This window comes from Colobus angolensis, unplaced genomic scaffold, assembly GCF_000951035.1.
Source record: "Colobus angolensis palliatus isolate OR3802 unplaced genomic scaffold, Cang.pa_1.0 Scaffold178, whole genome shotgun sequence".
Lineage (NCBI taxonomy): Eukaryota > Metazoa > Chordata > Mammalia > Primates > Cercopithecidae > Colobus > Colobus angolensis.
In genome coordinates, this window is record NW_012114910.1 from 4,193,899 (window position 1) to 4,206,027 (window position 12,129).

Below are 12,129 nucleotides of genomic sequence, written 5' to 3' on the forward strand. Positions count from 1 at the left end.
ACTGCAAGCTCCGCCTCCCGGGTTCACGCCACTCTCCTGCCTCAGCCTCCCGAGTAGCTGGGACTACAAGCGTCCGCCACCACGCCCAGCTAATATTTTGTATTTTTAGTAGAGACGGGGTTTCACCGTGTTAGCCAGGATGGTCTTGATCTCTTGACCTCATGATCCACCTACCTCGGCCTCCCAAAGTGCTGGGATTACAGGCGTGAGCCACCGCGCCCGGCCGTATTTAATTTATTTTTATTTTTGTTCTTCAGAGACTGTGTTGCCCAGGCTGGAGTGCAGATCAGCCTGAGTTTGAGACCAGCCTGGGCAACATAGTGCAACCCTGTCTCTACAAAAACAAAAACTTAGGCAGGCATGGTGGCCCACACTTGTAGTCAGCTACTCTGGAGGCTGGGGTGGGAGGATTGGCTGAGCAGGGGAGGTCGAGGCTGCAGTGAGCCATGATTGCGCCACTGCACTCCAGCCTAGGTGACAGAGCAAGATCCTGTCTCAAATATAAATCAATAAATAGTAAAAATCAGTTGTTGGTTCAACTCAATTTTCTTAATTTTATTAATTTCTGCCTTTATCTTAATGTTCAGGATTATTTATTTATGTATTTATTTGAGACCGGGTCTCGCTCTGTCGCCCAGGCTGGAGTGCAGTGGCGTGCTCACCGCAGCCTCTGCCTCCCGGGCTCAAGGGATCCTCCCACCTCAGACCTCCAAGTAGCTGGGATTACAGGCGCGAGCCACCAGGCCCAGCTAATTTTTGTATTTTTTTGTAGAGGAAGGCTCTCGTTTTTTTGCCCAGGCTGGTCTTGAACTCCTGGACTCAAGCGATCCCCCTGCCCCGGCCTCCCAAAGCTCTGGGATTTCGGGCGTGAGCCACCGCGCCCGGCCTAATAATGTTCGGGCTTTCTTATTTTCTTATCAATGTATTTAAGGCGATACATTTTCCTCAGAGTGTCGCTTTGACTGCATGCCACAATGTGAATAATGACAGGCAGGGATGTATAATAGGCTCTCATCACAGTTAGTGCTCAATATTGGTTAGCTCCCTTTAACCTTGTCCTGTACTTGGCCGACAAGCATTTGTTGGGCGTCCGTCCGACGCCAAGAAGCTCTTCAAAGTCACTTTCCCTGCCCAGCCTCTTTTCTCCCGCGCGGGCAACTCCTCCCGGCCTGGCCGTCACGCCCCCTCACGTCACTCACCGCCCCGCCACCTTCCCATGACATCACGCAGCCGCCAGCAACAAAGACCAGAACCCTCCGTGCCCTTCCGCTTTTCCAAAGGCCTCTCTGCGACGACTGCAAGAAAAATAGTACCTTGACAACTGAGCTCTTTCTCAGGAGAAGGAGGGACCAGGCGGGGCTTACAAGCGCAACGAAACGGAAGTCCGTGGTTCTTGTAACGGGACTGGACCCCGCGCTCCTGGGGGCGGGCTCAGATGGGCGGAGGGATTCATTTTAAGCAACGGGCGGCCCTCCTTCTCCAGTGAAGGCGGGGAAATACTGCGGCGCGGGCGGTAGTTGCTGTGGTTTCCGTTCTGAGCTCGCAGCTTAGGAGCTGAAGATCGCGGACTTAGCGTTCCCGCGTCCGAGTCCGGCCATCAGTGACTGCAGATCCGGAGGCCGGGAGCTCAACCACCTTTCTTAGGAACAGGGCCGGCCTGCTGCTGTGCCTTCGCCGCTCGGTGTCTGTATCTACTCCTGGGCCTAGCTCGGCTCCGGGGCGGCTTAGGAGAAGGCCGCCGGCGAGATGTTCAAAAATACGTTCCAGAGCGGCTTCCTCTCCATCCTCTACAGCATCGGCAGCAAGCCCCTGCAAATCTGGGACAAAAAGGTCGGGCTGGGGGCGGCGGCAGTGCGAGGTGGAGGGGCTGCACCCCCTCTTCGTCCGGGGACTGGGAACGGGGAATGGTTGTGTCGAATTGGGGCCTGGGAGAGGCCGAGAGGACGCTGCTGTGCCTTGTCCTCAGCCTGGCGGGACTGGGGCGCGAGGTGGGGGCGTCGTGTAAGCAGCGGAGGAGGTGGGGTGGTGCATGTGGGTGGGCGTGGCTGGGAGCTAAGTGTCCTGCAGCTGTGGTGTGGTTAGGGCCGCGACCCTTGCTGCTGACTTGACTTGATCGGTCAGTCCCTTCTTTTGAGCCACTGTTTCCCCACCAATATAATGGGGTTGATGATGCCCATCTCCTAGCATGAAATGCACGAACTTATTTGAGGGAGCTTCGGGGATGTACAGATGAAAGTACCTGCTATTCACGGATTCCAAATATTTACTGATATCCTGTTTTGTGCCAGGCACGGTGCCTTTGTTCAGGCACCCTTACAGAGGCGCAGACAAAAGCTCCGGCCAAGCCAGTGATGTTTAAATTTCATTCATTTGCTCCCTTCCTCCCACTGATCCCAAATAAGTCAGAATTCAGTGGCCCTTGGCACCTGCTCCACACTCACCTGTGACTTGCCTGTACTATGCCCTCGGTGCCTGATTTCTCCATCAGGAAAACTGCAGAATGCTGACAGTCAAAGTCTTGTTTGAATTAATAAACTCAGAGCCAGTACAGGCCTCATCTTTATTCAGGCATCCACTAGATGATACTGTGTTTGGCCCCAGGAGATGATGAGTCTATTTTTTGCAGATGTGAAGAAAGAGCTAGCTGTCTATGAATTGGTCTGCATTTTATTACTTTGGTATTTCGTTCTTCATGCAAATTCTCAGGCAATCAGCTGTACTATTTCTTGAATATAAGTTACGGGAGGCACTCCAATGTGGAATTTCAGTCATATTCTTAGTACTGCTCTCTGGGAGAATGTCGAGTGTGGGTATGCTGACTGCTGCTTTTTATAGAGATGCATGTGGAATAATCTCAGCAGGGTTTATTGGTAATGAAGCCAAGAATTTTGGATTTTATCTCGGAACAAGCCTCTGTGTTTCCTTATCCACAGATGAGAGCTCTGGGGCACACAAAGTTGGGAGAGAACATGGGCAGCTTTCTGCCTGTCACCACTAGGGAACTCTGCATTCTGAGGGCAGCTTTGAGGATGGTGTGTTCATAGTATTACTTTCATAAGGATAGTTGAAAAATCTGAATATAATGAAGTTGGGCCTTCGTGTATGTAAAATCTGCCCATCTCTTCTCTTTCAGATGATTCTATCCACAAACTAGAGCTAGTGCCGGAGTACAGGAAAGCAGTTCCTTAACGTTGCTGCGTTACTGAGGTTTTTGGTTTCACGGTTTTTTTCACAATGGAATAAAGCATCGTAAACTGTAAATTGCGTCTGTACAAAGAGAGCCCGGGGTGCCTGGGAACTTTGTAAGGAGATTGGTTTCCCAGCGACAGCTTGACTCAGTTATGGGCTGTCAGAAGGCATCAAGAGAGGGGAGCCCTCTGTGCCAGTGGAATTTGGAAACTGAATTGTAACAAAGTGTCAGTATAAGGCGATTGAAATCGAGAATGGGACTTGACCTAGGAGGAGAGGTTTTAAGAGCAGATCAGAGAACTTACTAAAGCTGAAAGAATTCGGGTAGTAGGGAGGCCTCAGAATTTCTGTTACGAAACTTGTATCAGTTTTCCATTTTAACCCTTCTGGGCTTGATCTTGTGTGCTGTTTTGGTTTTCAAATGTGGCTTTTTGACTTGTCAACATGTTTACCCAAGAATATAAAAGCAAAGTAACCATGGTGCACTGTGTCCCTTAACAACGCCACTAGAGGTTGGGATGGTACCCTGATGACATAAACACGTGTGAAAACGTTGTTAAATCGATTGGCAGGGTTACTTGGAGTAAATTAAACAGACATTTTGGCAAAACCTTTAGAACACTCATTTCAAGCAAAATCTTCACAATAGTAAAAGTTAATTTTGTGTTTCTAACTCTTCTTATTTAGACTCAGTTGAAAAATGTTTAGGATTGAGGTTTTGTTCCCCTCTTGGGGCAAGGGAAGGAAAGAGAAGAAAAAAAGTTTGGGGCCGTATCCCTCAGCTTTGTCGTGTGTGCTTTTTCTCAGCTATAAGTCCTCAGAAAGTGCTGGAAATTCAATCCAGTAGGGGGAATGCTGGGAATTGATGTACTTAGTAAAGATTTATTGAGTGACAGGCTTTGCGTAGACTTGGGAAGATAGAGAAAACATTTTTCCTGCTCCCAGGGACTAAGGCAAAGTTGTAATAAGGACAGAGTTTGTGGGGAGTTGAGGACTGTCTACATTTAGCTAGACATGGCCTTGACTTTTGCCACTAGGTATATATTGACTGTGGTGCCTATTTATAGTTATTTTATTTCCAGAAAACTTGACTGTTTTCTTTCCTGAGTATATATAGAGAGAATTTCTGTTTGGTTTCTTTGAAGAATCTTGAGAAATTTGGTTTGACTTTTGTTTAGGCTCTGTGTCTGTGTAGAAGTGAGCACTGTATTCACTGTACCAGTGAATTTGCAAGCTTCCCTTTTATGAAGATGGCTTGCTCGTTAGTGTTTGCAACCCCTGCAATTTATCTGACACTCTGAAGCTCACAGCCCTCCTCTCCGTCTCATCCTTCAGATCTCAACTTAAACATTCCTTTCATTGGGAACTTGAGTTAAGCCTCATGGGTACGCCTGTGGCTGGCAGTTTTCTGTTGTAGATCGTCCACTGGACTGCAGGTTCCTTAAGCGGAAGGACAGTATCTTACCTAACAACCTCAGTGCTAGGGCGTGGTCAGACATCTTGGATTTGCATCCTGGCTGTGCTGTGTTCCGGTTGTGTGACCTTAGCCATGTCCTTAACCACTCAGTTTTCTCATCTATTCCTCACGGTTATGAAGATTCAGTGAAGCTGTATATAAAGTCCTTAGCAACAGAGTTATAGTATATGCAGTCATGCACCACATGATGGCGTTTTGGTCAACGACAGACCTTGCACGTGACAGTGGTGCCATAAGATTATCATGGAGCTGAAAAATTCCTATCGCTTAGTGACATAATAGTTGTTCATTAAGTCAAATGCATTACTCGTGTTTGTGAGTAGGTGTAAACCAACCTACTCCACTACCAGTCATGTAAAAGTGTAACATATACAATGATGTATGGTGCCTAACACTTGATGATAAATGACTGTGTTACTGGCTTGTGTATTTACTGTACTCTTTATCATTATTTTATTGTATTTTATTTTTCTGAGACAAGGTCTTGCTGTTGCCCGGGCTGGAATGCAGTAGCACAATCAGGGCTCACTGCAGTCTCGATCTCCTGGGCTCAAGCAATCTTCCCACCTCAACCTCCCAAGTAGCTGGGACTACAGGCCCTCACCACCACACCTCACTAATTTTTGTATTTTTGTAGAGAACAGGGTTTCTCCATGTTGCCCAGGTGGTCTTGAATTCCTATGCTCAAGCAGTCCTCCTGCCTCAGCCTCCCAAAGTGCTAGAATTACAAGCATGAGGTCCCGTGCCGGGCCTTATCATAATTTTAGAACATATTTCTACTTACAACAACAACAAAAGTTAACTGTACAATAGCCTTAGGCAGGTCCTTCAGGAGTTATTTCAGAAGAAGGCAGTGTTGTCATAGGAGATGACAGCGCCATGTGCGTTATTGCTCCTGTAGACCTTCCAGTGGGACAGCATGTGGAGGTGGAGGCTGTGATTGATGTTAATGATCCTCACCCTGTGCGGCCCTAGGCTCATGTGTGTGCCTGTGTCTTAGTTTTTAACAAAAAAGTTTAAAAAGTAAAAAAAAAAAAAAAAAATAGGAAAAAGCTTATGGAATAAAAATATATAGAAAGAAAATATTTTTGTGCAGTTGAACATTGTGTTTTAAGCTAAGTGTTATTACAAAATATTCTAAAAGTTTTTTCAATTTTTAAAGTTTATAAAGTAAAAAAGTTTCAGTAAGCCAAGGTTAATTTATTATTGATGAAAGAAAAATATTTTTAATAGATTTAGTGTAGCCTGCCAGGCGTAGTGGCTCATGCCTGTAATCCCAGCACTAATTAAATAACTAAATAAAATAAATGTAGTGCAGCATAAATGTATGGTGTTCATAAAGTGTTCAGTAATGTGCTAGGCCTTCACATTCACTCACCACTCACTCATTGACTCAACCCAGAGCAACTTCCAGTCCTGCAGTCTCCACCCATGGCCAGTGCCCTATCCAGTTGTATCACTTTTTATCATTTATACAGTACTTTACCTTTTCTACATTTAGAAACACAAATACTTACCATTGTGTTACAGTTGCCTACAGTATTCAGTACAGTTGTATGCTGTACAGATTGTAGCCTAGGGGCAGTAGGCTGTACCATATAGCCTCGGTGTGTAGGATGTTGTACTGTGTAAGTTTGTGTAAGTACACTCTGATATTCACACAGCCATGGAACTGCCTAATGAGGCATTTCTCAGAACGTAACCCCGTCCTTAAGCAATGCATGACTGTAGTTAGTACTTTATAAGTAATGACATATAGTATTAAATATGGCAGGGGCTGAGGAATTTGCTCAAAACTAAAATAAGATGTTTGAAATGAGCCCACCATCCAGATGTCTAGGAATAGGAAATACAGTAAAACCAGACTTCTGAAATGAGAAGAATTCAGTTGCCGCACCATGGCTTGCCCAGCCCTAAGCCCTTAATGTGGCTCTAAGGCCACATAACCCATACTGTGGCACCTGCTTCGCTCGTTCTCCAGGCAGGGCTCACCTCACCCGGTTCCCCCTCTTAGTAGTAGCCTCCTACTGAATTGAAGGAAGTCCTGTTCTCTCACCTTCAAGCTTTTGCACTTCCTGGTCCCTCTGCTGGGCGCTGCCCCTCACCACCCCACAAGCCTCACTCCCATCTTTTCAAATCAGTCTCCAGTCACAGTTCAAAGGCCTTTCTCAGAGTGACCTTCCTTGACTCTTCAGGCTAAGTTAATTTACTACTACTTATCACACGTGACATTATTAGCTTCTTAAGGTCTGTATTCCTGGCTATACAGTTTCCTGATAGAAGCTTTTGTAAGTTTCTAAACCAACAGCTTAGAAGAAATTAGGGGTTTCTTTAATGTTACCTTGACATCTGGGACCAGCACATCATATATTTATTAAAAGACTCTTATGTTTAATGTAAACATTACTTCTGGTTGTAAGGAAAATACCAGGAGGTTCTGTTCCCACTTATACTTGTGCAAAACATGGTATAATTTTCAGTCTTAATAGTAGTATCCTGGCAGGGCGCAGTGGCTCACGCCTGTAATCCCAGCACTTTGGGAGGCCGAGGTGGGCTGAGGTCAGGAGTTCAAGATTAGCCTGACCAACATGGAGAAACCCCGTCTCTACTAAAAACACAAAAATTTGCCGGGCATGGTGGCACATGCCTATAATCCCAGCTACTCAGGAGGCTGAGGCAGGAGAATCACTTGAACCCAGGAGGTGGAGGTTGCAGTGAGCCGAGATGGTGCCATTGCACACCAGCCTGGGCAACAAGAGTAAAACTTCGTCTCAAAAAAAGCAAGGTAGCATCCTAAAAGTACATGAGATGAGATTGCATTAATTCATGAAAATGCCTTTATCTGCCTTTCCTGTCACCTTATCTTTCTCTCAGCTGCTACTGTTTCTTCCCTACTCCAAGACTAAATATTAGACCAGAGTCTTTTGCTGTTGTTGCTGGATAGTGTTAGATTCCCATTTCCTGTTCTAATTTTAAAAATAGTCTCTCTTCAGAAAAAATTTCCTACATTCTCGTTTTTAGTTAGCACGCCTTGTTGATAAAAATTAAATTGGTGCCATTTTCAGTAGTAGAATTCAGTGTATTTGGACATAAAGGTGGTAAAACTTTTTTGTTTCTGGCTTTCCCAGGGTCAGCTGGACCCTGGGAGAATGTTCTTCATTATTCTGAGTCGGGTTTTACTGTAATTGAACGAAAGCATGGTTTTTTGGGTTTGTTCGTTTGTTTGTTTTGAAACAGAGTCTCGCTGTGTTGCCCAGGCTGGAGTGCAATGGCACAATCTCAGCTCAATGCAACCTCTTCCTCCCGGATTCAAGCGATTCTCCTGCCTCAGCCTCCTGAGTAGCTGGGATTACAGGTGTGCGCTACCACAACGAGCTAATTTTTTTGTATTTTTAGTAGAGATGGAGTTTCACTATGTTGCCCAGGCCTGTCTCAAACTCTTGATCTCAGGTGATCCGCCCACCTCAGCCTCCCAAAGTGCTGGGATTACAGGCATGAGCCACCGTGCCTATCCAAAGGCATGGGTTTTAATTACACTTGCCTTTTCTTAGCTGTGCACATAATTGTCCTTACGCTATCTTAGGGGTTGTTGGTGTATGCCCAGAGCTGCTTGTCTGCTGTCTGGATAGCCCCTGTCAAGCACAGCAAAGGGAGTGAAGCCTTTGACCCTTGGAGCCTGGGAGTCTGAGTCGGAGCTATGCCCAGTTCTCCCCACAGGGGTCTCCCTCTGCCTAATTTCTGTCTGGGAAACCAGCCCTTAACCCAGTGCGGGAACTTTCCTGCTGAAACGGGCAGCTCTAATGGCTTAATGTAAATTAGAGCATGTGTCATTGAAGCTAGGATGCCAGATGGCTGAGGGTTCAGCTGCCTGCCAGGCTGAGTGGGTGGGGCCAGAAAAATGAAAGTTGGGGGAGAGAATGGATACAATTCGTGTTATTTTTAAAGCAATCATAGAAATATATAGCATCCACCGGCTCCCTCCCTATCCCAGTAGTAGTAGCTTTTTTTGCTTTTTTTTCTCTGAGCTTGACCCACCTCCCTGAGGCTTACATTGCGGGGAGGGAGAGAAATCAGTGTTCTTTATTAGTTGCCCTAGCAACCATGGAAAGCCTGGGAGAGTGTAAGACTAGCCTGAAGGTTTGGTCCCCTCTGTTGTCTGCAGAGGCTGAGAACCATTATGATCTGTAATTGCCAGTAACTGGGTTCTGAACCTCTTTGAGTACCTCCAGCTCATGGGCAGAGGAGGGGAAATTAATGAAATAAAACAATATTGGCTTTAGTTTTTTTTTTAGGAATAAAGCACTCATAGGCCACACTTTGATAGTGGGAATGTGTCATGAATGAAAAAGAATTAACAAATCAAAAACAGTCAGCTCTTTGTGATATAGAGAGGGACAGAGCATGTTAAAACCTGCTTCCACCATCAGCAATAAATGCTGAGCAGTTCATTTTATCTTCATCCCAGAGCCAAGCCTGCCCAGTGACCTCTGAACTGGAAGGAGCTATGGAAAGGACGTTGATACTTTCTGAGACATGTATCTTCCTGTATGCTGTTGTCAGAAGCTGGTTTTAGGAGGGGGTTGCTTTCCTGGAAGACCTTTATAATATTAGGCAGTGACAGCCATATTGCCATGGTGGTGGGGAGCCTTTGTCCCAAATTGCTTGTTACCTCTCCCGTTTGGTCCTAGTTTCAGAGCCTAGAGAAAAGGCTTTGGGAAATTCCCTACCCTCCAATGCACATATCTGATTGATCGCCCTTACCACCTCCACCCTACTCTTTTGCAGTGAGTTTGTATTTGCAGCCCTTTAAACAGTAAAGGAGAAAAATCATAATTCACTAACAAATCCACTTAATTTGATTTCAAACATCTGGAGGCTTGTCATATGGGGATACTTGTGTTTTTCTTCTTTGGGGGTTAAACAGTCTCTTGGGGAAAAGCTCTGTTTAGTTTGTCTTACCACCAGCCAGGTTCAAACACTGGAGAGACTGACGGGCATTCCTTCAACAAAGTTGCCTTGACCCCTCCAAGTTCCCTTGTTTTGTGGAATACATTCATTCATTTTGTAAAACTTAAATTTGTGAGCGTGTTTCTTATCTAGTAACACTGGGGGAGAGAGAAATCTCTTTAGTAAGTTATTGAAAATCCAACTAAAAGTTAGCTTGCCTCCGGGCAGAAGTGTAGGAATACTACAGTCTATCCTGCGTTGGCTTCTGTGTGCATTGTATGGCTTTGTTTTCTTCTGTAAAGACCTGAATAGGTCATATCTGCTGGAGTCCCAGGGAAGTCGTGAACTTTGAGAGGGGCAGAAGGCAGTTTCCCTTAACATTTTCTCCCTGTGAGATCTGGCTGGTCTTTCTGTGACTGAGGGAGGCCTCTTGTTGACTCTGGCCTGAGAGAGCTTGAGGGATGTGAAATTTGAGGGCATGCTTTAAATAAGGGTGGATAAATAGCAACATGTTGCTTTTTAACAATAGCAGTTTCCAGGCCCAAGTTACTTCTTAATCCTTTCAATTTAACTGTCTATTTGATCTTTGCAGTTTGTCCGCTTTTAAAGAATGGTTATGTTATTAAGAATAATTAGTGGTCTGTTATAAAAGTAGTGTTTGCATCTTGTTGGAATACTGCCAGCTCTTATCAGTAGGGCTGCTGGCATTAGTTGGAAATGATTTCTTGATTAATTCCTTCTTCACTGAATCTGCCTGGTTTTCCACAGAAAATATAGGAGGAATATTGCCACTTAGGTTGGGAACATTTAGATGGCGAATGAGGTGGGCAGTGGTGGCGTGTTCTGCACAGAGCCATGCCCTTGTGCTCTTAATCTCCTTGGAAAAAGGCCCAGAATTCAAAGCAGGAGGGCATTGAACATTGCCAGCTTTGTCTGAGACGCATTTCAATGTGACGTTTTGTGTCTTGAGAGCCTAAGAAATGCTCCACTGGCAGGGACTGGGGTCCCGTCTAGCCCAGCATTCTGTCTCTGACAATGGGCACCCGTTTGTGGAAGCATTCTTCATGCTGGCGGTCCTGCGGGCTTTGTGATATGCCCCAGCATCTCTGGCTTCCTGTAATAGTCCACGGTGGATGTGTTACCCAGAAATTTTTAAAACCCTCCTTGAACCTATTCATATGTGCCAACTCTTAGGGTGACAGATTCCAGAAGTCAGCAAATATTTGAACGCTTAGTTTATGGCTAGCACAGTGCTAAGCATTGTCGAAGACAGAAATGATGCTTCATAACTGGTCCTTGCACTTGCTTGAGCTTATTCTTTTTTAAGGAGACAAGACTTGGTTGCAATTGTGAAAAGGGTGGGCAGTGACATCAGATGTCACCTGTAGAACACCAGGCAGACCGTGAGTGGATCAGACTCACAGGGACAGAGTCACAGAGACTAATGTCTAAAAACAGAAACATATTATTAATAATTTATGTTGAAAAATAAAACTGCCAGCCTCAACACTGATTTCTCCCCATATGCAAGTCTAATAGCCAAATTGTAATCAGAAGGCTGATGAGTGAACAAGAGGAGCTTTAGTCAGTGTGATTGAGTCATTGATTATGGCAGCCTAACACAGCCCTTTCCACAATACCTAAAGAAAGACCATATGTTTGTCTTTCTGATATCTCCTGTTCTAAACCTAGTTGCTCTTTTCCATATGCTATTCCATTCAGCCCTAATAGTCCAGCCTTGTTTGTTTGTTTGTTCATTTTTGAGACAGCATCTCACTCTGTCACCCAGGCTTGAGTGCAGTGGCATAATCACGGCTTGCTGCAGCCTCGACCTCCCAGGCCCAGGGTATCCTCCCACCTCGGCCTCCTGAGGAGCTGGGACTACAGGCATGTGCCACCACACCTGGCTAATTTTTTGTAGAGATGGGTTTTCACCATGTTGTCCAGACTGGTCTTAAACTCCTGAGCTCAAGCAGTCCTCTCGCCTTGGCCTCCCAAAGTGCTGGGATTACAAGCGTGAACCACCGTGCCCGACCCCAGCCATGTTTTTTTGGTTTGGTTTGGTTTGGTTTTTGAGATAGGGTCTTGCTCTGTCACCTAGTCATCTGGGCTGGAGTACAGTGGCACAGTCACAGCTCACTGAAGCCTGGACCTCCTTCCACCTTAGCCTCCCAAGTAGTTGGGACTATAGGCACACTACAAGTGCACGGCACCACACCTGGCTAATTTTTTGTAGAAACAATGTCATACTCTGTTGCCCAAGCTGGTCTCGAACTCCTGAGCTCAAGCTATCCTCCTGCCTCAGCCTCCCAAAGTGCTGAGATTACAGGCATGAGCCACTGTGCCTGGCCCCAGCCCTGTTTTGAAAGTGCCTTTGCACATCTCTGTTCTGTCCATATTAGTTGCTTAAAAGTTTAGACCAGGGTGGCTCACGCCTGTAATCCCAGCACTTTGGGAGGCCGAGGCAGGCGAATCACCTGAGGTCAGGAGTTCCAGACCAGCCTGATCAACATGGA

At 45.8% G+C, this 12,129-nt stretch overlaps 1 protein-coding gene across 1 annotated transcript in view; it reads left to right on the plus strand.

Annotated features, from left to right (window-relative positions):
• Positions 1–1,413: 1,413 nt before the first annotated feature.
• Positions 1,414–12,129, plus strand: part of CFAP20 (cilia and flagella associated protein 20) — a 15,778-nt gene continuing 5,062 nt past the window's right edge. The window contains exon 1 of the mRNA XM_011938808.1: positions 1,414–1,830. Coding sequence (XP_011794198.1) covers positions 1,747–1,830 — 84 coding nt within the window. The 5' untranslated portion in view covers positions 1,414–1,746. The remainder of the gene's footprint in view (positions 1,831–12,129) is intronic.